General features: G+C 42.8%; 1 protein-coding gene and 1 long non-coding RNA gene across 4 annotated transcripts in view; one reads left to right on the top strand and one right to left on the bottom strand.

Annotated features, from left to right (window-relative positions):
• The window catches only part of SAMD3 (sterile alpha motif domain containing 3), an 85,493-nt gene that overhangs the window by 27,704 nt on the left and 32,131 nt on the right, over window positions 1–25,658 (bottom strand). For both annotated transcript variants that reach the window (XM_039532204.1, XM_039532203.1), the window contains 2 exons: window positions 17,176–17,361; window positions 16,706–16,790 (listed from right to left, as the gene is read on the bottom strand). In XM_039532204.1, coding sequence (XP_039388138.1) covers window positions 16,706–16,790; window positions 17,176–17,361 — 271 coding nt within the window. The remainder of the gene's footprint in view (window positions 1–16,705; window positions 16,791–17,175; window positions 17,362–25,658) is intronic.
• LOC120401947 lies at window positions 542–25,060 on the top strand. 2 transcript variants are annotated; one of them, XR_005596862.1, is made up of 3 exons: window positions 542–601; window positions 23,054–23,213; window positions 24,909–25,060. It is a non-coding gene; the product is annotated as an uncharacterized LOC120401947 (long non-coding RNA). The 2 variants fall into 2 exon arrangements; XR_005596863.1 differs by having other exon boundaries at window positions 23,054–23,493.

The raw sequence follows: 25,658 nt of genomic DNA, 5'->3' as shown, positions 1-25,658 counted from the left end.
GTTTGCTCTAAAACTGTAAGCCCCCCAGGAGAGAAGCATTACTGATTGTGAAATGCTAGTTTACCACAAGAGGTGTCATCTCTGCCCCAGCAAATGAAGACCCATAGATATCTGACCAGCCATTGTGAAACAACAGTGGACAAAAGTCTTCGCTGATCGTTCATCCCACACCCATGAAGAGAAGACTGAACAAACCTTCCTCCCATCATCTTGAGCTCTGGGGGAAAGGAATAAAAATCCCTGTCAAGAAGAAATGGTTATCCCCTATGCTGCTTGGACTTTGGGGAGAGGACAAGATTTCTAAGCATAAGCAAGGGATCCCCAGATGTTTAGCTTCGGTTAACCCTAAAGGGCAAACAGAGCTTGCTCAATACAGCAGCTTCTATTCCTTTTTGAAACCTAAGGGTACGTCTACATTATCCGCCGGATCAGCGGGTAGTGATCGATCTATCGGGGATTGATTTATCGTGTCTATTCTAGACGCGATAAATCGATCCCCGAACGCGCTCCCCATTGTCTCCGGAACTCCACCAGGGCGAGAGGCAGAAGCAGGATCAATGGGGGAGCCGCAGCCGTCGATCCCGCGCCATGAGGATAGGAGGTAAGTCGAAATAAGATATGTTAACTTCAGCTATGCTATTCTCGTAGCTGAAGTTGCATATATTACATCGACCCCCTCCCCACCCCCCAGTGTAGACCAGGCCTAAGACTCATTTGTATGTGCATGTTTACCTGCTTTAACCTTGTAAATAACTCATTTCTTGCCCCTGGTTAATAAATCTTTAGTTAGTTTATTATAGGATTGGCTATAAGTATTGTCTTCAGTGTGAGATCTGAGGTACAAATGATGAGGTAAGTGACTGGTCCTTTGGGACTGAAAGTAATGTGAATACTGTTGTGACTTGTGATATAAAGGAACCATCTATTACAAAGGCAGACTTGCCTGGGTGGCAAGATAGACCAGAGTACCCAAGGGACTGTCTGTGACTCCATGTTAAGGCTGTTGTATTACCTGAGGAGTTCACACTTGATACCTGGTTGGTAAAATCTAAGTATAGAGCTCACAACCAGTTTGGGGTTTGTGCCCTGGTTTGTAACTGTCTGCCATGACATTGGCGCTCCTGGTCATGAGCTACTCCAGACAGCTTGACAGAAGGAAAGGGGGAAAAAAGCCAAAAATCAGCTTATAATGGAAATTCAGTTGCAATTGCCACAGAATGACCAGTGAACAGTAGCAAAATGACAGGAAACAGGGTTTTTTCTAACATATTCACATTCATTTGGTTCTGTTAGTCAAAAAGGGGTCGGGGGGTTGTTGCGTTTTTTCCTTTTCTTTAAGATATTCAACCAGGCATTTAGTCTTCACCTAGACTTCAACATATAATAGCTTTTGACTTTGGAACTGATCTCCCCTATTGGTGAGATATTGACTAACTTGAACTTCAGGGTTAAGAATATAGTCCTTCTGTTCACTCGGGCTTTTGCCCCATGCATATCTAACAGCTCAATTTGAGGGTTAAGTGCCAGATTTTTTAAAAGTATTTAGGTATCTAGTGGGATTTTCAAAACTGCACAGGCACCTAACTCTCATTAATTGCAACATCTATATGCTTTTGAAAATCCCTCTATCTGCATCCTTAGAAGCCTGGCCATAAGTATTTATATTTAGTATCAAATAGTCAACCTGCTTGTGTTCATGTGCCCAGAGAATGTTGTGAAAACATCTTAAAAAAATAAAAATAAAAAAAGCCAAATAATACTTAATTTAGTACTTATAAAGTATAATCTCTGATGTTAAATAAATATTTTGGGACATGATATACTTAACACATATTATTCTGCCAGTTTTAAATATTTTAATTGTTTATTTTGCAGATTTTTCTTTTAATCTCATCTTTGTCTTGGAGACATCTTTTAGCTGATTTTTCAGCAGCCACCTATGTAGAGCTTTAAATCTCTCAAGTTCAAAGTTCAAAACACTTGGATATTTCATCCTCCTCCCTTCACATACATTAAGAGTTTAGCTAAATCTATTTCTGTAATAGGATTCCCATAAGCTTCTGCAAAACGCTGCTCACACAAACTGTTTCATCAGTTGAGATAAGATTGCCATTATATATACTTATCCTGCTTCCCAAGTAGTGGCAGTCAGTGAGATGTGTTCTGGAGGGCAAGTGGAGGCATCTGTCTTGCCATTCTTAAATGGAGTTAACCGGTAGCCCACTGGGTCACTTTATTTTTACTAACACCACAAAAACAAGAAGATTTGCCATGTTCATCGGAAGAGAACAAGGATTACTCCGTGTATCTGACACAGGAGGGAGAGGATTATGGGCAGATTAAATGTAGCAATTTACTAAAGAATAATCATTTTGTATGCAACAGTTATATAATCAAAAATGTCAACAATGAGATTCAGGGTTTCACTGCGCTAGTGCTGCTGTGTAATGCTGAACTTTGAGGGAGGATTCTTATACAGAAGGTAGGCATTTATACACGCTCTCAGTTCCTCTCCACCCCAAAATTACATTTGATAAAACAATTATTTGCTTTTTGAAGTTTGATTTGGTGTATACGTTGTTTCGTAGAAAACTGTGTAAAGTAAACTGAAATGGAGGTCATTAACTGCTCGTATCCAGATCTTTTAAAAAGGCTGCCTTTAAGCCCTCTAAAAGGATACCGCAGATAGAACAGTACTGTACAAAAAGTACTGAATTATTGTTTTTAATTCTCTTCTGAATGCTGCACCTACTATAAGGGAAAGTATTATCACTGGCTTTCTGATTCTGCCCTCCCACCCCCACATCAGATGTACAGTATTTTGGTGCAGAGGTTAACATTAACAACCTGTGGAAATATTAAATAGATATTTATTTACAGATTCTATTGGCTAGATTTACAAAGGGACTTAATGATTGTGACACTGAGCATTCCACGCCTTTTAGGTGACTAGAACATCCCTGGGATTCACAAAGCCTGAATTAGGCACTCATGCTTCCTATACAATGAAGGGGGAGAGACAGGCGCCTAAGAACAAGATTCACAGAAGCCAGCACACTGAGTGGGGAGCCACCTACTACACTAACCAATGGGAGGTGCCGAGGAGAGGAATGTGTCCTAAGCCCTGCTCAGGGAGTTCAGTGCCTAAATCCAGGCTGGAGGGGGAAGCCTCTCTCTGCTTGGGATTCTCAGCTGTGAACCCTCTCCTGGAGTCCAGCACTTATGTTTTTGCAAGAAAGCCAGGGAGGAAGGAGAGAGCTTTCCTCAGAACTTCTAACCCCGTGGTTAGGGCACTCACCTGGGATGACCCCCAGCTCAAATCTCCCCTGTATTTGATGGGGAGAGAGAATTTGAATAAGGATCTGCCACCTCTAAAGTGAGTGCCCCAAACACCAGACTATGGGACGTCCTGATGTGAGCGGTTCCTTCACTCTCCCATGTTGACACTATTCCACTGTGGACAAATAGCTGGGCCCGACAGAGAAAGTACAAGCATGAGAATGACTCAATAGCCTGGTGGTAGGCTACAGAGCAATTACCCAGGATCGAGTCCAACTGCTCCAATTTTCTATTTATCTATCCATCCATCCAAAGCGTAACTTCTTCAACAAGCGCGATTGAGGGAGTTCCCCATTAGACCATCCCAGAGCCCAGTGGCTAGGACGCTCTCCTGAGAGGTGGCAGATTCCTCTTCAAATCCCTTCTCCTCATCAGGCAGATGGGGACTTTGACCTGGGAATCTCCTAGCTCCCAGGTGAGTGCCCTAACCACTGGGCTAAAAGTTATAAGGGAGGCCCTCCCTCCCCACCGCAGCTATTTTGTGTGCATTCAGCATGCTCTGAGCACACCTACCGGATCAGGCCACACAGGTGAGTTAGGTGGAGGAGTGCCTATCTTCCCCCAGTTCATGCATTGCCTTGGGGCTTAGGTCTTCATCTGCCTAGAGGGAGGCAGTAGTGCACATGCCCAGAGGCAGAAACATAGGCACCGAGGGTACTTTTACTGTATAAATTTAGGCACAGATAGTTTAGGCACCTACAGGGTTAGGGGGCAGCTGAGTGGGAATTTTGTGAACACCAGTGGTGCCTGATTCTGGGATTTGTGCGCTGTCACCGGCACAGGTGACTGGCCCTTATGGTTGAGCTACAGCCCTTAATAGTACACTCTAGTTTGGTTAACTCAGTGGTCCCCAACCTTTTTGTGGCCAGTAGCACAGTCATGTTTTCAGAAGAGTTTGGCGGGCGCCAACAATTTTTCAAGGCTTATTTTGTATTTGTACATTAAATAATACAAAAAACATCGTATTTACTATTACATAATATATGAATCCATAAGACAAAAAGATAACTTTACATGTAAAAGGTATTAATTAAATTATTCGGCAATTACTTTCACCTTACCATGTGAATTTGCTCTTTATCTACCTGTAAGAAAAATTAAGGAGTTTTTACAAAATAAATATCATAAACTGTTTTCATCTTATTTATTTTAAAAAAGTAAAACGTTGTTGAACTGCTAGTCCAAATATATTTATTATTCTTACGTTAACATAGAATGAAGCCTGCAGCCCTGGAGTTCTCTGTCCCCGGCAGGCGTGGGGCCGTGGCTTCTCTCCAGCTTAAGCCGCGGCCCCAGGCCTGCCAGGGACCAAGAACACCAGAGCCTGCAGCCCCGGAGTTTGCTGTCCCCAGCAGGGGCGGGGCCGCGGCTTCGCGCCGGAGAGAAGCCGCAGCCTAGCGCCTGCCAGGGACAGAGAACACCGGCGCCCGCAGTCTGAAGTCCTGGAGTTCTCTGTCCCCGGCAGGTGCGGGGCCGCGGCTTCTCTCCCCTGCTGGGCACTAGGCGGGCGCACATAAATGCCCTGGCAGGCGCCATGGTGCCCGCAGGCACTGTGTTGGGGACCACCGGGTTAACTAATTGAGCCTAGAAGGAAGACACATGAGATTTATAAAGAGAGGAGGTCTTGTAGAAGGGGGAGTTTAATTGTAGTAATTAACCCCAGCTGTAGGGAAGGAAACAGGATGGGAAATGAGTAGCATGGGGAGCTCAGATGCAGGTGACAGGATCAGAGGTCAGCAGCTGCTGCTAGGATGAGTGGCAGGTTGACAGAGCAGCAGCTGTGTTCTGGAAGAGGGTCTCTGAGGAATGGCTAGGAATTAGGTCAGAAAAGGGCTCTAGGAAGCCTGGACCACCCTGAAGGGAAGAGGGTTGGGAAGTTGACATCGAGTATGCGGTTTACATTCAACAACTTAGGAAGACCTCATGGGAGAAGACCTGGGAGATCACAGGAAGAGTGGTGCAGAGCCACCTGCGATCAGTAGGGGGTGCTTCAGAGTGGGTCTGTGCCTTTCACATGTGCCTAAAGTGGCAGACACCTATGGCCCTTTGCAAATCTAACCCTGTCTTCTATGTTTACAGTATGTACACAGTGTATATAACTACATAGAGGATTCAGCTCCACTACTAAATGCAATTTACTGCTTAAGTCCTATATCTGTTGTGCGTGTGTATGTAGTATTACATAAGAGCAATAGTTATAGAACTTAAACAACATATGTTGCTTAAGGGGGGATAGTGGAAAAAGTCACTGCTTTAAAAAATGTAATAGATCCTGTAATTAATATTTTTAGAAGAGATCTAAGGTGGGTACTGACAAATGTCCCGCCTTCCTCAAAATTCAAGTTTTTTATTTTGGCCTTACCACTCCCACTGATAGCTGCATATCAAGAGGACCAAATTTGGCTTCCCATCATTTTTCCCATCACAGCAAGGGTGTTCACCATCTAACCATGCAGCAAGCCATCCCCAAGCAAACAACAATACTAGGAAAGATATGAACTAAATATCTACCTCACCTACTTCAGTCTATTAAATATTCACTTGAAAGCCTAGTTAGACTATTTAAAATGCTAACATAATTGAACATAGGCAATCTACAAACCTACCTACACAGGGATTTGCACAGCATTTAATGGTTAAGACCTTATATACTACTCTGTTAGGGACAGGCATTTTTAGGATTAGATGACATCATGGTAAAGACACTTGTGCTAGGTGTACATTAACAGTTATGCTGATAGTAGCACCAGTCTTGTAGCAGCACCACTGCTTTTAAAAAACAGGAAAGAAATTTCCTATTGTAGACACACTTTAAGTGTGTTCTGGACAGTCTATGGCAGAATTTCCTTAAAATGATGTTTTGGTTAGTCCCAGTGGATAGGTCAAAGAACATTATAATTTAGTTTTTAAAAGCAACTAACCTACGACTGTAACTTTATTTTGAGATTGTTTAAAAGAAATTCCACCTCAAAGTGTACCCATCCAAAGTCCTAGACACCCATAACATACTCTTAAAATATCAATATCAGAGTGGTTACAAAATAAATTGTCCCAAGCAGCAGCTCTTCTCTTTTTCCCTTGCCTACCACACTTGAACTAGTCAGCAGAACAAAAGCGAAAGGAATTTCACCCTCAACAGCATGAGTTACACTTTGCAGAATCCCTCGAAGGTCAGTCAATACATTCAGGCTGCTGTGGCATGAAACACCAGGGTAGAGGCACAGTTCCAAAGGAAACTGCATAAAGTGAAAGGGAATGCACTTATACTCCAAATTGCAGGGAGTGTAAACCTCCTGGACTGAGGTCCTGTTTCAGTTTGGATAAGAGTTGTATATTTTTAAGTGCTCCTTGGTCAATTATGATCACTTCATTTCTTTTTCTCAGCTTTTCTGTTTTCCTTGTTATACATATCTTTTACCTTTCCTGGTCTGCCTTTCCCTGTCCCCCTTCCACACCCCTTCATTCCCCGTGTGGTGAGAGGGAACCCAGATACACCTTTCCTAACTCTAGAATTAACAACGGCCCAAGCAATACTGCTATTCAGGCACCCAATAAAGAGATATTTGACCAAGCGCTCCTCATGGCTAATATTATAAATTGCGTTTCCTGGAACATCAACAGGGTGAACCACCCATTAAAAACAAACAGAATTATCACTCATCTAAAAACACTGAAAGCAGGTATCTTCCCACAGGAAACCCATCTCAATGGCTTGGAGACAGAGAAAATTAGGAATGTATAGATGTTTAACAGCCAAAGGCATAGCAATATTGTTTCACAAAAGACTCAGACTACTAATTCTAGATGTAAATAAAGATAAGGAAAGTAGATTTTTGCTGGAGAAGGCAAAGATCTCGGACTCTATATATACCCTAATTAATGTATATGGCGCCAATAAAGATGATCCAAGTTTTTTCTAAATTAATATCCCACTTGAATCAGTCACTCTAGCAGGAGATTTTAATGTGGTGTTGTACCCTTTTTTAGACAAGTCAGGCTGTCCCCAGCATACACAAACACATACTAGAAACATTAAAAAGATTATGTGGAAGAACTGGAGTTAAAAGTTATATGGCACTTGTATAACCCTAAACGAAGGATTTTACATTTCTTCCTCCCCACATTCTACGTAGTCATGAATAGATTTCTTCCTGATTTCTAAGAATCTAGTAGACTCAGACTTGATTATTAAGCACTATCATGATCTCTTATCATGCACCAGCAATACTACAATTTTCCCCTCCCAAAACGAACAGACTTGTAAACAATGGAGACTGCACTCCTCTCTTTTTATAAACATTTTCAGAGCTATCGCGCAGAAGAAATTGTTTTTTTCCTCAAAACAAAATGACACACCAGAGATATCCTGATCCACTCTATGGGATACACTAGAAGCTTTTATCAGGGGCAGGATCATTTCCTACTCAGCAGGCAGGAAGAGTGTTAGCCAAATTAATCTTGTGGAATAAACTTAATTTAAAGCTATGGATTTAGAACGTGCACGCTACCCCCTCCCAAGAAAATTGTAGAAAATTAATCAGCGTTTGGTATGAAGTACATAGACTTACTTCAGCACAAGCTGAATTTGCTCTTTTTAGACTCAAACACACACACTGGAAGTCAGAGGGAGAGAGCAAGGAAAATTCTCACATACAGTTTAAAAATGAGAGGTCAAAGATCCAGAGTAGCATCACTCAAATCAGAAGAAGGGCAGGTTATTACTAATCAAAGAGAGATCAACTGTTGAAATTCTTCCAGGCTCTTTACAATAATGATTCCTCGAAGAAGAGAAGAACAAAATAATTTTGTTAAAACTCTTAACATCCCTCGAATCTCAAAAAAGCAGCAGGCCAGGCTGACCTCTCGGTTGCATTCAGAGGAAATGAGTCTGGGCAAGACCCCCAGCCCTCATGGCCTACCTACAGAATTCTATCAAAAGTTTCAAAAAAATTCTCGCCCCTAAGCTGTTATACATTCACAAAGATGCCTTAAAGGAAAGGTATATTACTCCCTATAATGAGGGAAGCCTTAATTACTGTTCTACTTAAACCAAGGAAGGATGTGCGAAAGTGTTAACAGCTATAGACTCATCTCTTTAATCAATACTGATATAAAAATACTTTCAAAAACAGTGGCTAAGCACTTGAAAAGCAATGAGTGATATGGTTCATCTCAATCAGGTGGGATTTATTTTAAAAAGCCGTGGTTCAGAGAACACACGTCCACTGATTAACGTTATGGCATTCCATCAACACTCTCAAAATTCCCATGCAATCATTTCACTTGATGCAGACAGCCTTTGACAGCGTGAACCAGCAATATGTTTCTTACCAAGGATAAATTTGGGTTGGGAAAGTCCTATTTCATGGATACAGCTATTATATCCCAATCCCAACTCTTGTATCCTAACAAATAGCACAATATCTCAGACAACTCCCCTTCCCCCGCTTTATTCTGTTTTGTGGAACTAGACAGGGATGCCATCTCTCACCCCCTCTCTGTTTAGTCTAGTATTAGAACCACTTGCAGTACTAATCACAGAACACCAAGGTATTCAAGGGATCGAATCAGGAGACAAAAATCTTTCCATATGCAGATGACCTCCTCCTCTTTATTAAAAATCCAGATCAATCTATTCCCAATATCCTTCAAACCATGGATAACTTTGGTAAACTCTCCGGCTACAAAGTTAAGTTGGGATAAGTCAGAAGCAATGAAGACCTTATTGGATTTAGTTGGAAGAGCTCTCCTACAGGGACATTTAGATGGCAACAGACAAACCTCAGATATCTTGGCATCCTGTTCTCTAAGGAAATTAAAAACATAGTCAAGATTAACCTAGCCCGTTAATCATGCAGTTAGCAAACTATTTAAACATATGGTAGGCACTGCCTTTCCCCATTTGGAGAAAAATAAACAGAATAAAGAGGATCCTGGGAAGGGCACTCATTTTGATTGAACTCCCTCCCTCTCTATTCATATTCCTCCCTTTTAATTTTACTAAAATCAACATGTTCAGATCCTCCTTGTGGAGTGCTGGTAACAAACCCAGAATCTCCTTACAAAGATTACAGTTCCCTATCAAGACAGAGGTTTTAGATTTCCCAATTTTAAACTTTACCATCAGGCAATAATTAGCCAAGCAAGACAGCGAGTCATTCTCTCAAGCTGTAGAGCCCTGTATTGGATCCAGCTGGAAGCAGCATTGGTGGCTCCTTTAACCTTTTCCAACGTGCTGCATGCTGATCATTACCTATTCCCTAAAGAACAATTACCAACCATGGTGACAGCCAGAGACACCCTCCTTCTACGTACCAAAGCCTCTATCTGGGGTAATTCAAAACTCTGTATAGCAGACAACCCCATCATCTGGACAGATTCAATTAGGAAAGGGATTTTGAGCATCAGTCAATGTATTGAAAATTATACCTTCCTCCCTTTTACAATATTAAAAAAAAGGTTCAATCTAGAGACTAAGAAGGAGCGGCCATACATCCAACTTAAACATGCCAGCTACCATCTGTTTGGCCCAGATGCCTGTGCTACCCCGATCCACCTGGGAACTGCTTTCATTTCTCCAAATATTACCGATTGCCAAGACCTATGTATATGCAAGTATATGCACACTTGGCCAGCAAATCTGAATTAAACATGGATTCCCTAAAGAAGAAATTCTCTGCTAACCAATGGAAACAAATTTTAGCCAGTTTGCCAATCTGTTCTTTGGACCTCCGTTTAAAGATTAATCCCACAGGAAATCATATGCAGGCTGCACTGGACCCTTCTCCGACTGTTCAAAACGGGTGCCGTTAAGTCAGACAAATGTTGGTGCTATGATTCAGCAGCTGCTAACTTAATCCATATGCTCTGGGAATGCTCCTATACCTGTATGTTTTGGGCAGAACTTAATTGCAGAGTTTATTTTTGCCTATCAAAAAAAATTGTGTTACAAGCTAACCATGTAATTTTAAATGTTAACTGGAAGCTGAATAAACCTGAAAAACTTTGGCTCAGTGGAGCACTAATTACTGCTGAAAGACTAGTATTAGAAAAATGGAAATCCAAAAAATGACCAACTATTGAAGATGGAACACAGACATCGTAAGCTCGGCCATCATGGAATATAATAAAAATACCCAAGAAAAATTATTTCCTGTAAGTATCTGAATTATCCTATTAAATGCAGCCCTCCTCATTTCTACCCACTTCCTTCCCTTTTTGTCTATCTCCCTCCTTTGAATTTTGCTTTTATTTTTTATCTTGTTGGTTTTATATTTAATTAGTTGGAATTTTATAAACAAACTTTTGTTTGTAAATTTTGTAATACAAATAATTGTTTTATATTTTTAAGTATAGCTAAAGTTAGGTAGCAAATAGTTAATATATTATGAGACACTTACATAAATAGTTTAGTTGTGTGTGGGTATATATTTAAAATTTAATAAAGTTATTAAAAATAATAATACAACTAGCATCACAACTCCAGAATTTGCCCATGTTAATTGTTTGTGTTTTCAATATTTTATCTTTTCTTGTTAATTCTTAATGGGAGGGATCTCAGCCTTTCTCTAGAGTGGCTTTAATTAAATTCCTAGTAATCTTGTTCTGTAAGAGATCACCAATTTTGTTTTGTTTTGTTTTTGGCTGCTTTTCCACTGCGCTTAACTTGTATTTTTTTCCTTTGATAGGAATAAAAACTTTGTATACAAAGTGACTTTAAGGATTCTTTTTAAATAAAGAGTAGAAAGTATTAGGGCATATCCACACAAACTAATCATGTTTGTGTTCAAAATTGTAATAGGTTTGAAGCATTCAGAACTAGTTTTTCCCTAAAATACAATGTCCTTAAAGCCATTTGTTGTTCTTATATAAATTCTGTTTATTCTAACACTTTTTATATACCATAGACCAGAAATTCCCATCATTTATCCCATGTTTAAAAAGTTAGATTTTTTTTCAAGTGTTCCACGTGACTTTGGATATTTCTTTCAAGTAAGAGGAAGGACTATTGGAGAGAGCGTGTGGGGGTGGGAAGGGGAGTGGAGACCTTAAATATGATTCAAGCATTGATTTCACCTCTCATCCCCAAGCCAGTCCTATGTGGTAAAACTTGTGTTCCATTCCAAAAGTAGCTCAAAGCTCTTCACTAATGGATTACAGGGATATAGCTTTGCATTTAGTAGCTTTAAGCCACTCTTTTCTTTAAACTGAGGTTTTTATCTTAATTCTTACCCACCTCCCACTCTAAATAGAGAGCAAGACAACTTTCTTATCTGTTTAAAACAGATATCTCAAATGTTGACTGGTATTACGAATAATTTTGAAATGACCAGTAGTAGACAGGCATCTTTCTGGTTACCTCTTTACTACAAAAAGAAATGGCAAGCTTTTGTGTAGGATTCTATTTTCATGTTTCTCCTGCTAATACTGGAGACACTCTTGACCTTTGCAAGATCTTGCTCTGTCAGTTTGAGTTTCCTAACATCTAAATTACCTTTTTCTCCATAAAAAAAGAAAAGAGAAAGTTACTCACCTTGCAGTCACTGAGGTTCTTCGAGATGTGTGTCCCTGTGGGTGCTCCACTCTAGGTGACAGTGCGTCCCGGCACCGTTGATCGGAGATTTTCGGTAGCAGTGCCTGGTTGGGGCGCACGCACCCAGATGGTATCTCCCGTCTAGTTGGAATCTTCCTGAGTGCGTGCGCCCCACACCCTCCTCAGTTCCTTCTCTACCGTGGAGAGTCATCACAGTGCTCCAAAGTAGAGGGGAGGAGGGCGGGGAGTGGAGCACCCACAGGGACACACATCTCGAAGAACCTCGGTTACTGCAAGGTGAGTAACTTTCTCTTCTTCTTCGAGTGCTGTCCCTGTGGGTGCTCCACTCTAGGTGAATGTGTAGCAGTACCCACTATGGCCGGTGGGACTTTGGAGATACGGCAGGGAGTACTGAAGATAGTACTGTATGACCTACTATTGTGTCTGCCGTGGTGTCTTGCGTTAGAGCATAGTGTTTTGCAAACGTGTGTTCAGATGACCATGTAGCCACTTTGCAGATATCAGGAATGGGAATGTTGTGTAAGAAGGCAATGGATGCCGACATGGCTCTAGTGGAATGAGTTCTAATGTCGTCGGGCAGTTGAAGGTTCTTTGCACAGTAACAGGATCTGATGCAGTCAGAGATCCACTTGGATAGATGTTGTTTATATATAGCCGTCCCTTTCGATCTTTCAGTAATGGAAACAAAGAGTCATGGCGACTTATGAAATGGTTTAGTCCTGTCTAAATAAAAGGCGATTGCTCGCCTGAGGTTGAGAGTATGCAGGGTTGCCTCTTGCGGACTCTTGTGAGGTTTGGGATAGAAAGTAGGTAAGTATATAGGTTGGTTGAGGTGGAAGGTCGATACCACGTTAGGAAGAAATTTAGGATGTGGTCTCAAAGTGACTTTGTCTTTGGAGAAGATTGTGTAGGGAGGGTGGGCCATCAGGGCGCTCATTTAACCAACTCTCCCTGCTGATGTTATGGCAACTAAGAAATGCACCTTCATGGATGTATGGAGATGAGAGGTAGCCAAGGCCTCAAATAGAGGTTTCATGAGAGCATGAAGAACGAGGTTAAGATTCCATGCAGCCGCTGTTGCAAATTTCAGGGGTAGATTTTTTTCAGGCCGTTAGAAGAAAGCGTTTTATGGTGTGTGTGTAAGAAATGAAATAACTGTCTATAGGGGTGGGGAGGGTGTGCGCCGTCAGGTGCACTTTTGATGGAGCTGCTGAGCGAAAGTCTTGTTTGTTTTAGTAGGGGGGTAGTATGTTAGGGAGGGGGAGGGTATTATTGGTAAATGATTTACGTGAGCACACCAGGGCTAAACGCTTTCCTTCTTCTGGGGGTAGGTTTCTGGTGGAGTCTCTCCTCTGTCTGTGACATATTGACTTGGACTTTTGCTTCAACAGAGTAGATGGGTTTTTTGGAAAAACCAGGAAGGAAGGTGTGGAGGAGGTGGAGCTTGGGGGAGGGGGACCCGTCCCGCCTCCTGGGTTGTGTGTTCTGGCCTGTTGGGAGGGGGTGGGTGACGGAGAGGACATGCAGGTAGGTAAGGGATACCACATCTGTCTTGGTTTAAGCTGGGGCATAAGGAGGACCTGGGTCTTGTCCGTCCTCGCATATTTCCAAAGAACCCTGTGTAGAGGAGAGGGTGGGGAGGCGTGGGGAGAGGGAGCTGTTCCATGGTATGAGCAATGGATCTGGGATCTAGGAGTCAGTCCCTGGAGCAAGCGGAACACAAACGATTCTTTTTCTTGGTTGGGGAGATCTAGAGAGATTGACGGGTGAGGAGGAGAAGTGAGGAGAGTGGTTGGAGTACTTCCATCGTCGGGTTGTGTGAAGTGTGTGCTGAGTGCCTGCTGCATTAGTGTTGTTTAGTGTTGTGTAGTAGGTAGGGGTCTGTGATCTGTATCGTATTATTCGATGCCAAAATGCACCAGTTCCATAGTTTGTCCTGTCCCTGTATGTGTCTGTCCCTTGTCCTGTTATGTAGTACATGCATGCTGTTGTGTCTTGTTGAAGAAGAGATAAGTTCTTTATGAGAGAAGAGAAGAAAGGAGTGCTCCTCACACTGCTCACACTATGAGAGATGTGTGTGTGCCCATCTCTGATGCGGATACCGGGGCTTGTGCCTGTGTTTCCCGTAGATCACCCCCCCCAATCAGGGAGGAAGCGTGGTGCTGGTGAGCGTTGGGGACTGGGAGGAAACCCCCCCCTAACCCTGTGTTTTCTGGAGTTGTTTTGTTTATCAGCAAAGCTATAACATTGGGAGGAGAGGAGGAGGAATTTAATATTTGCCAGTGAATTGTCTTGGCTTGAAGCCAGCAGCCCTGAGACATCTGTGTGGCCCTGTGCGTGTGGTATGTAAAGTGGTGGCTGGTGGTGGCTGTGAAGCTGTAGGCAGAGTTTTGCCTGTGCCCTGCCCTGGATAAAGAGCCGAGCTGTTGAGCTGCGTGATGCTGCGTGATAGTGATATTGAGTGAGAGCTGAGCTCTGGATTGTGTTGGTGATATGGATTGGAGCTGAGATGATTTGTTTGTTAGGTGTGTTTAGGTGGGTTTTTTTGGGAGGCTGGGGGGCTCAGAAGAGGGGAAAGAGGAGAAGGGGGGCAGGGTAGGGCGGTGGTTCCTCTAGAGGTAATATAATTAATAATATACCAATCTCCTAGAACTGGAAGGGACAGGACCCCAAAGGTCACCAGACCCAGCCCTTGCCTACACCAGCAGGACCACTTTTCTCTCAGAACTCTCCAGTGGCTCTCTCAAAGAATCTGCTCCTCCCCCTAGGTTTAGCAGGCCAATGCTCAAACCACCCCCCCCCCTCTCCCCCCATGAGTATCCCCCCCCCCCATAGGAGTTGCCCCTGATGAGGCAATTGTCCCAGATAGGAAATGGTCTGGGGTGTGAGCTTTGCCAAAATGAGCCACATCCAAGAAAAGGAAGAATTCTAAGAGTCTTGGCTGTGGAGGAAGTGGAAAAAATTGAAAGTGAAAAAAATGATTGATTGATTTCGTGAAATATGGATGAATTGATGATAAAGCTGATTGATATGAGTGAAAAATACCTGTGAGCAGTGGGTGAATCCTGTGTCCCCCAGTGTACCCAGTAGTGTTGTATGTGTAGGTATTATTTCTTCTTGAATCTTTTCTTCCTTTTTGAATGGTCCTCCCTAGATTTAGTCAGTTCTTTTTTCCTCCATAGTAGTCCTTTTTTCAGTCTGAAAGTAACAGGAGTAGAACAGGAGTCCTTAAGCAGTGGCAGTGAAAAGCCCTGAGGAAGGGGGACAGGGAAAGGCAGAACAGAAAAAAAAATACCTCCTACAGAATCTGAGTCCATTGTGCCAGGAAACACAGATAGCACTGGTTATAGGAGAACAAAATCAAATTCCTGTAACTTTAAGGCAGTTTTCTGTAAAGACTGAATAAACTTTTTTCCTGTAACTCACTTGAGAAGTCTAGATAAATGAGTCTTTGACAGATTAGTTTACAAAGGCTTTTACTCTTCTGGGTAACATTTTATCTGTCAGCCTTAGCACTTGTGCTATTATTACCTGAGGCCTACTGCTCGGGTTCTCTGTTTGGTGAACCCTTTCCATCCACCTCCTTTACCCAGCCCCATAACAACATGACCAACTGTCAATACAAACTTGCTGCCTACTTGTATGCCTTTTAGCAGCCCCAATTTCAAACATTGATACATTTAGCTTTATTTTCATAATCTGTCTCTTAGCCAGGACATATCATTTTACAAACATTTTTACATTTATGTTTTGTTGGTAGAATCCTCCAGTACTGAAATTCCCACTTCACCTTCGGGCTGTTTTCTTTATGTTTAGCTCAGCCTCTTTCAACGCCTTTTCAGAGATTGTAGGTAATCCCTAATTATCCAAGTTTCTGATGATCTCAGAAACTTGGACTCTGATATGGGGAATATACTCAAACAGGAGTATATTCCCCATATTCAAAACTGATGGAGAAACAAGTTCCACTTATTTGAAAATCCAATTACCTGATCGTTTCAGATGTCTCATAAGATATTTGAATCATCAGTGTTATCTCTTAGAGTAACCCCCCACCCCCACCCCCATCGACAGTCTTACTAGGTGCTGTATCACATGGCAAGGCAATGATGTGAAGTCAACAGGCCTGAACATTATCTTTTCAGATTGCAGATCTGTTTTCTGGACCCTGAAAATGAAAAATTACATCCAAACCTAACCGTGTCTCCTCCTTCCACTCTGTTTCCTGCTGTAACCATACGAGAGCCCTAGCAGTGGTCTACTGAGCTATTTTCTCCAAATGTACCTTCTCCTGCCATATTTAAAAATACATGAACACAATAACTACTTGATAGAGATAGGTAATAGTAAACAAGTTCACAAATGATCATCACAATGCATTGCAGTAGCACCAAATATATTCATAATGTAATGTTAATATCTCCCCCATGCAAATACAATTTTCCACTGGCTTGGCATAGTTGTATCATCACCATGATTTTTTAAATAAGCACATTACAGAGAAAGTCAATGCGAGCAACAGCTAGGTAACTTTTCATTAGTACTTATGCATTTATGATCTGACAGTGGCTTTGATAAACAGCATGTAATTTAATTAATCCTACGCAATTGCTGGTGCTTAAAATTAAGTATATTATTTGAGATACACATAACTTAAAACAGAAGCTGCAACACTATGCAGAATAAAAACACCAAACAACCTGATATTAATTCTCTCTGAATTAGTCTCCCTCTAAACAACTAGTTTAAAAAAGTTTCATATTTGATAGATATTTAAGATAAACTGAGAACTGCACTAATTATGATACTTACAAAGCCATTCCCATCCTCATCAAGGAATGGATATGTCTGAAGCAATGCATTGACGACAACATTATACTGCTGACTGTTTGGATACCTGTTCAAACAAGATAAAAAGAAAATATAGGAATAGGTGGCATTTTAGACACTTTTTGTCAATTTGAAGTCTGGTGGGGGTTTTTTCAGAGGATATCAAGTTACATTGATACAGTGTTTCCAAAATATTTTACATTAAATCACATATTAAAGAAAGAAGAAATTATCCTAAAAGTAATGCATGGGAAGAGCCTTTAGAGCTTGACCCAAAGTCCATCATTAAAACCAAGAGTGTTTTTTCCACTGACTTCCGTGGGTTTTAAATCAATGACTTAACCATTTAAGTTTACAGATTGCAGAGACTGGTTCATCATCATCTGGGAATTTCATTATACAATCAGTTGCACCCCCCAAAAAAAAGTGAATCCAAAAATTACTATACTTACAGTGATCCTTCCAGGTATTTTGTCATGTCTGCCTGTAAAAATTCAATAATCCTTATTCTCATGCTGTGGTCAGGGCATTTCCTTTCTGCTAATATGCACTGGACATCATAAGGAAACTCTGGCAAAACATACGAGTTTGTCCACTGTACTGTTTCACATTGTGCAAAAACATATTTCATCTTTTTTCTGTAAAAGAAAGGGTTAAAGATATCAAAGATTATCAGATGCTCATGTAGTTCTTTTTATCCCTGTGGGAAACTAAGCAAGGAAAAAAAATAAGCCACATGTTTTTGTAGGAAAGAAAGTTATGGCTGTACTGATTAAAAACCACTGGTGTTTTAGGCTTGATCAGAGATACCTATTATTTTTTGCTTTCTCTTAGTTTCTACTTAAGAATAAAGTTACATGCAAAACACGTAATAAAATCAACCAATTCAGATGTTAAAACAGTTAAATGTTTTATACGCGGTGCCTTAGATCAGGAGCTAGGAGAAAGCAACCAAACTTTTTCGCCAACTGAACATGCACAGAAGAGCTTTTGGCACAAAACAACAAACATGGATGATATTAGTTATTTTAGCAATTAATATTTGGCTCCAATCAGAATGAGTGAATAAGCCACTGTTTTAGAAATCAGTAAAGATACACGAGCCTAGACCCTGAAAAGACTTCCACATGTTTAATTTCAAATATGTAAGAAGTCCCATGAGTTCAGTGGGTCATCTCATATGCATGTCTTTGCAGATTCAGAATCCAAACATATTTACATAAGAACAGCCATACTGGCTCAGACCAATGGCCATCTAGCCCAGTATCCTGTCTTTGGACTGTGGCCAATGACAGATGTTCAAAGGGACTGAATTGTCACGACAATCAAGCGATCCATACCATCATCCAGGCCCCAGTTTCTGGCAATCAAGGGGTCAGGAACACCTGGACTTTATGATTGTGCCCCTGCCCATCCTGGCTAATAGCCAGTGATGGACCTATCCTCCATGAACGTATCTAATTCTTTTTTTAATCCAGTTATATTTTGGCCTTCACAACATCCTCTGGCAATGGGTTCCATAGGTTGATTGTGTGCTGTGTGAAGTACTTCCTTTTGTTTGTTATAAATCTGCTGCCTATTTATTTCATTGGGTAGCCTCTAGGTTCTTGTGTTACATAAAAGGGTAAATAACACTTCGCTATTCACTTTCTCCACACCATTCATGATTTAATAGACCTCTGTCATATGCCCTTAGTCATCTCTTTTCCAAGTTGAATAAACCCAGTCTTTTTAATCTCTCCTCATATGGAAGCTGCTCCATCCCCCTAATCATTGTTGTTGCCCTTCTCTGTACCTTTTCCAATTCTAATTTTTTTTTTGAGATGGGACAACCAGAACTGCACACAGTATTCATGCTGTAGGTTTATCATGCATTTATATAGTGCATTAATAAATATATATATTTACTGTCTTATCATCTGTCCTTTTCCTAACGGTTCCAAACATTGTTAGCTTTTTTGGCTGCTGCTGCTGCTGCTGCACATTGAGCAGATATTCTCAGAGAATTATCCACGATGACTCCAATAGATCTCTTTCTCCAGTGGTAACAGCTAATTTACAACCCATCACTTTATATGCAAAGTTGGGATTATGTTTTCCCAATATGGATTACTTTGCATTTATCAACATTGAATTTCATCGGCCATTTTGCTGCCCAGTCTCCGAGTTTTGTGAGATCCCTTTGTAACTCTTCACAATCTGCTCTGGACTTAACTATCTTGAATAATTTTGTATCAACTAAAAACTTTGCCACCTGACCGTTTGCCCCTTTTTCCAGATCATTTAGAAGTACAGTACTGGTACCAGTACAGACCCCTGTGGGACACCATTATTTACCACTCTTCATTCTGAAAACTGACCATTTATTCCTACCCTTTATTTCCTATCTTTTAACCAGTAATTGATCCACGAGAGGACCTTTCCTCTTATCCCAAGACTACTTACTTTGTTTAAGAGTTTGGTGAGGGACCTCAAAGACTTTCCGAGAGTCCAAGTACACTATACCCATTGGATCACCCTTGTCCACATGTTTGTTGATCCCCTCCAAAGAATTCTAATAGATTGGTGAGGCATGATTTCCCTTTACAAAAGCTCTGATAATTCTTCCCAACCTGGAAAGGGAGTATTAGGAATAATGGAAGGTAACTTAAAAGGATACTGCCTTGGTTAATTCAAAGACATTTTGTGCTAAATTCACAAAAATCTAGCAATTGACTGATTATAATCAGTTAAGGAAGGTGGGAGGGAAATAGAGTAGACTGAGGTTTGGCACATAATACAGAAATTTTCACTTCTAAGGCCACGTCTACACTACAAACTTTGGCTGCCGCAAGTTATGTCAGCATAAACTACAATTAGCATCTCATTCGCGCGCATGCATATTTGGCTCCTTGCACCAGTACCGCACATACTCAACCGGGGTGCGTGTCTCAACTTGCCACCATCCAGCGCGTTGTCTTTTGGGAAGTTTTGACAATGCGTGGTAGGGCAGAAACAAGTCGTTCAGAGATGACTGGGAGCAAGGGTTCTACTTCTCAGGATGCAGCTTTCTCCATCCCATAATGTTATCTACATTCCTAATTTTTGCACCCTTTTCAAAAATCCCATGAAACCACAGGGCCTTCCTCACTGTCCGCGTCTCGGACAGAAGCATGGAGCCTCAGCACTATTGTCATGAACGTTGCAAGCACAGGGCACATGATCCTCCGGTATTTGCAGAGCTGCAAGAAGAACCGCATCGGTAGAGAACATGATGATTTCATGGAGAGCAGATTGCTGAGGAACATAGAGAAAACCAACTGAAGGCTGTTGGTGCAGTTCACAGAGCAGTTGCGGATGGCGGAGCACCACATCGGAGACCAAGAAACAAGTGGGATCACATGGTAATGCAGGATTGCGATGACGAGCAGTGGCTGCAGAACTTTTGTATGCGAAAGGCCACATTCCTGGATCTGTGAGCCAAGCTCGCCCCAGCCCTCCGTCACATGGACAACAGAAAGAGAGCTCCACTGACAGTGGACAAATGAGTGGCGATCGCACTGTGGAAACTTGCAAAGCCAGACTGCTACGGGTCAGTGGGGAATCGTTTTGGAGTTGGAAAATCCACTGTGGAAGCTGTTGTCATGCAGGGTCACTAATCTTCTGCTACACAGAACCGTGACTCTCAGCAATGTGCAGGACATAGCAGATGGATTTGCAGCAATGGGGCTCCCAAACTGCAGTAGAGTGATGGCAAGTGCATCCCTGGAACCAGCCCACTTTGCTACAGAGTACGTCAACAGAAAGGGCTACTTCTCTATGGTTATGCAAGTGTTGGTTAATCAAGGGACGCTTCACTCACATCAGTGTTGGCTGCTCAGGGAAGTGCATGATGCTCACATCTTTAAGAACACAGAACTGTTCAGAAAGCTGAAAGCAGGGACTTTTCTTTGCAAACTGGCGGATTACCATTGGTGATGTTGAAATGACAACGGTGATGCTGGGGGACCCAGTCTACCCCTTGCTCCCCTGACTCATGAAGCTGTACACTGGCCACCTCAACAGCACCAAGGGAAGATTCAACTACCAGCTCAGCAGTTGCAGAATGACAGCTGAATGTGCTTTTGGTGGATTGAAGGGATGTTAGTTTGTTTACTCACAAGACTGGATCTCTGTGAGAAAAACATTCCAAGGGTTATAACTGCCTGCTGTGTCCAGGGCCGGCTTCAGGCCGATTCCCCCGAATCGGGCCTTGCGCCTATGAGGGCCCTGATTCCCCCGAATCGGGTGCCGCACCTAAGAGGGCCTCACGCCTGAAGAAGAGCACCTTAGGCACCTTTTTAATATTTTTACTCACCTGGCGGCGGTCTAGATCTTCGGCGGCACGTCGCCAGCTGGTCCTTCACTTGCTCCGGGTCTTCGGCAGCATTTTGGCGGCGGGTCCTTCAGTGCCACGGAGGACCCGGAGCGAGTGAAGGACTCGATGCCGACGTGCCGCCGAAGACCCGGACCGCCGCCGGGTACTCGAATTGGGCCTCGCACTTACTAAAGCTGGCCCTGGCTGTGTCATGCATAATACTGTGAGGCAAAGGGGGTGGGGGGAGTTTCTGATGGGGTGAAGGGCGGAGGTGGAGCAGCTGTCTGCTGAGTTTGAACAGCCAGACACAAGGGTTTTTAGAAGAGCTCAACAAAGAGCTGTGCGTCTCAGGGAGACCTTGAAAGAGCACTTTAAGAGCAAGCCACAGTAATGTGTGGTGGTGTACTATGCTCTATCCAGCCCTGCAGTTCTGGGGCCTGTTAGGAACTGTCTGTTTATTGTTGCACATCTACGAATATAACACAGTCAACGCACCTATTAATTTTGTGGTGCTTCCTGTACATTTATAATTATTACGTTTGTCACTGATCCTATGAGTTGTGTCATAGTGTACAACAACAATTAGCAGCAGGTTCTTTCACTACCACTAGGCATTCCGCAGCATATGTTGGGAACCAATAGATCCATTATTTTCCAAAAAATATTTTATTGAGTAACAAAGCCAGTGCAAAAACAAATAATCTGTGCAATTTAAAAGCAAATACATTAAAAAATTAATTAATGAAAAAGAACATTCATGTCCATCTTGGCTACACATACAGGAACTGTGGCTTTCACAGGTCAGTGTATGTGGTTGTCTTTAACGTCCCATGGTGTGAAGTGGTAGGAGTAGGGATGATGTCACATGGAATGTAAAGGGTGTATTGGAAGGTGCTAAAATGAAGTTCTCTGCAGACTGCAAAGGGAGGCGAGCTTGCAACTGTTGAACCTGTAGGTCCACGAGCATCTGCAGCATCTGTGTTTGCTGCTGGAGAAACCCCATTATGTCCTGGTGCAACTCCCTCTCCTTTTCCTGCTGCAACTTTCTCCTGTTTGCTCTTCCTTTCTCCGTGCCCTCTGCCCATGGCCTGATGCAGCACAGGCTTGCAGGATCTCACTGATGTCATCCCAAGTCCTCTTCTTTCTACTCCTTAACTAGCTCCAGGGGTGTGGTGGGGGAACAAAGGCCACAATGGCAGCAGCTACAGACAAAACACAGAGGTGCCATTGTCAATATAGTCACAATGGAAAAGCGAAAGCTAAGATTCAGAACTCCCTTTCCTCACTCCCGTAAAGTTTTAAACAAGATGTACTTATTGACACTTCTGCTTGGAGTGCTTGGGCACGGTGCCACTCATGCACCCGCAATGGTATGGCCCACCAGAGGTAAGGGAAATGAGGAGGGAATTGCTCGGTAGCATGAAACTATGACTACAGGGTAATGGCACTGAATACTGGCCCCATTTTCCACATGTGGTGGTGATGATTTTAGCTGGTATTTCATTCCTGAGAGTAACAAAGGCTCAGAGAGCACAGATGCTGATGGTGTCCTGAATCTGCCCGGCCCATATGTTGCTATCATGTTTACTGCAATGTCCCTGCTGATGTTATCACTGATGGGCATGAGAAAGCATCTTACCACAGAGGAAGAACTAAGGCTGCCATCCCTAGAAACCTTCAGGAGAGGATTCCAGAGTACCTCCATGAAAAATTCATCAAGATCTCTCAGAAGGATTCAAGGGACATCCCTGGGTACATAAACAAACTGTTTCACATGGTTCCGGGCCCCTCCCTCCCCATCCCCCACTCCGCCTAACTCTACAGGGGAATTAAGAGCAGATAACAGCTCTGCCTCTCTTTGTTGTACCTCTGCCTCTTCTAGTATGAGTAAAATAATGCAAAGTTGACCTGCTAAGTTGGGAGCGATATCAGTACATTATGGTAATGGGTAATACATTTCTACACTTACCTGAGATTCCTTTCCCCTGCATTAGGCTCACGGGTGCTCGGCTGCCAAGACTGACTGAACTGCAGTGGAATCTCCAACAGGTCCAGGTTCACGGCATAGTGTGAACCCCCAGTTACATGACCCCCATCCTCCTCCTCTTCTTTGCTGTTCACACCAGGAGTCTGTGACTTACAGGCTCCTCCAAGGTATCCAAAGTGGCGTACAGGGCAGTGGTGGAAGTCTCCGTCAAGGCATGCAGCTCTCCATAAAAGCAGCGGGCATGCAGCTCAGCACCAGACTGACTGTTGGCCTCCAGGGCAGTATGTCTGCTGCAGTTACTTCACTTTCACAGGGAACTGCTGCTGGTCCCTGTCATACCCCTTCTCCTGCATCCCCATGAAACCTGTTCATAGATGTCCACATTTCTACAGCTGGTCTGTGGCTGTGCCTACACAGCCTCTTCTCCCTACAGGCTCAGGAGATCCTGTAAGTCCTATCTGCTTCAGGCTGGGGCATATGCAGCGTGTAACTCTCCTGGTCAGCTGGGAAGCTGCACACAACAAGGGAGAGCTGCTAGGTGTGCTCGCCAAGCTGGACAAGCAGGAAAAGGCATTTCAAAAAATCGCAGGGTTTTAGAGTGGGGTGGGAAGGCAGGCTGGCTGGCTTCCCGTCTCAGTGACTCCTGGCCAATGCAGTTCACAATTGTAACCAAAGCAGTGTTGGGCATTGCAGAACAGCTGCTGGAGGACTGTTCAGGTTAATGTAGGTAACGCAGCGTCAGTTGACCATGGCTCAACACCGCTCGGGGAGATGGTGTAACTGCATTGCCGTAATGGGGCATTTACACTGGTGGCAGACAAATTTAAGCATAGACACATGAACAACTAGGTCAACGCAAGGCAGCGTATGTTGACCTTACCTTGTAATGTAGACCAGGCCTAAGGCCCTCACTACCTTGGGCTGTAAACAGGAATTATAAACCATGTGTAAATAGTTTCAGCTAAAATAGCTTCTAAGGCTACGTCTACACTTAAAATGCTACAGCAGCACAGTTGCAGAGCTGCAGATGTGCTGCTGTAGCAGTTTAGTGTAATCTCTTACTATAGCAACAGGTCACCCCCTCTGATCACTGTAGGTAATCTACCTTCCCAAGAGGAAGTAGCTAGGTAAACGGAAGAATTCTACACCAGAGGCTTGGTTAATTCAACTACGTCACTCAGGAGTGTGAACTTTTCACACCCCTGAGAGAGACGTGGGTATGGCAATGTAACTTTTCAGTGTAGACCAACCCTAACATAGGCCTGATTTACACTAAAAAGGTCAACCCAGCTATGTCGCTAAAGGGTATGAAAAATTCATACCTTGCCCCAGCAGTCTCTAAACAATGTCTGAAAAATCCTCATGCTCCTGGAGCAATAAGGAGGAAATACTTGATTATGTTTAGATGAAGTCACCACAAAAAACTCACAGTTGGGCGATTATGTTAAATAGGTGAAGTAGATCTAAATTAAACAATAGAGTTGGCTGGAGACAGATGCAACTAACAGCTTATCTACTTACAGAAGTGTTCACACACAAAGGGCTTGTCTTCACTACCAGGGTAAGCAGACCTAAGTTACACTACTCCAGCAACATAGCTTAGGTCGACTTAACCCGGTGTCTTCACTGCGCTGCATTGATGGGAGACACTCTCCCACTGACTTACCTTAATCTTCTCGGGGAGCTGGAGTACTGGGGTCGACGGGAGAGCGCTCTGCCGTCAATTTCGCAGGTCTCCACTAGACTCACTGAATTGACACCTGCTGCAGCGCTGATCTCCACATAGTGAAGACCAGCCCAAAGTTGTGCCCGTGTCACATCAAACTTTAGTTAAACCAGTGCAACTTGTGTGTTTTGTCTAGGCCTCACACAAGGAGAAGACTATTACAAATAGAAGTTTAACACCAAGGGCAATATAGTGCCCCCCAAAGTCTCTTTCATATCTGCAAGATCTTGGGATGCCGACCAGGTTAACACATCTGAGAATGGATTTGTAAGTCTCACCTTACTTCAGAAAAAGGCATCCCACTGGTATAATAAAGCCTATTAACTAGTTTGTAATGATGCAGTTTCTGTAGATTCCCATTTTATTTCACGTTCTCTCTGCTATGCTTGAAAGTCATGTGAAACAAATGCTACAACTGTAATTCTCTTTGGCTGCATAGTATTCTCAGGGTGTTCCCACACAGTACATCTCTTGGGAACATAATGCCATAAAGTAAAGTCATTATGGACTGAGCTGTTCTGTCTCCACTAACTGAACAAAAAGGTATGTGTTTGAATTACAGTCCCAATGCCATGGGGAACATTTTGTTTCACTGAAAGAAAAGCTACGGCGTTTGCACCCCTGTGGTGTCACCTTGGTTATCCAAGGATGGTTTTAGGCTGGATCGTATGGTTGAGCACATAATTAACACTGCTGAAAAGCCTCCGACAGCAAAATATATGGTGTACTTCGCACAAAGGCATGTTCCTGAGTTAGCTGAAACTGATCATTTAAAAAAAAAAAAACCTTGGCATCAATGCAGACAGTTCAATCAAGACATCTGTGCAATGTACAGCAGAAGCCAAGAAACAGGATAAAATATTATACACATTGGTAATAATAACCC

This window comes from Mauremys reevesii, linkage group 3 (assembly GCF_016161935.1).
Source record: "Mauremys reevesii isolate NIE-2019 linkage group 3, ASM1616193v1, whole genome shotgun sequence".
Lineage (NCBI taxonomy): Eukaryota > Metazoa > Chordata > Testudines > Geoemydidae > Mauremys > Mauremys reevesii.
Note: the sequence above shows the minus strand (reverse complement) of the source record. Positions and strands in the feature narration are given on the sequence as shown.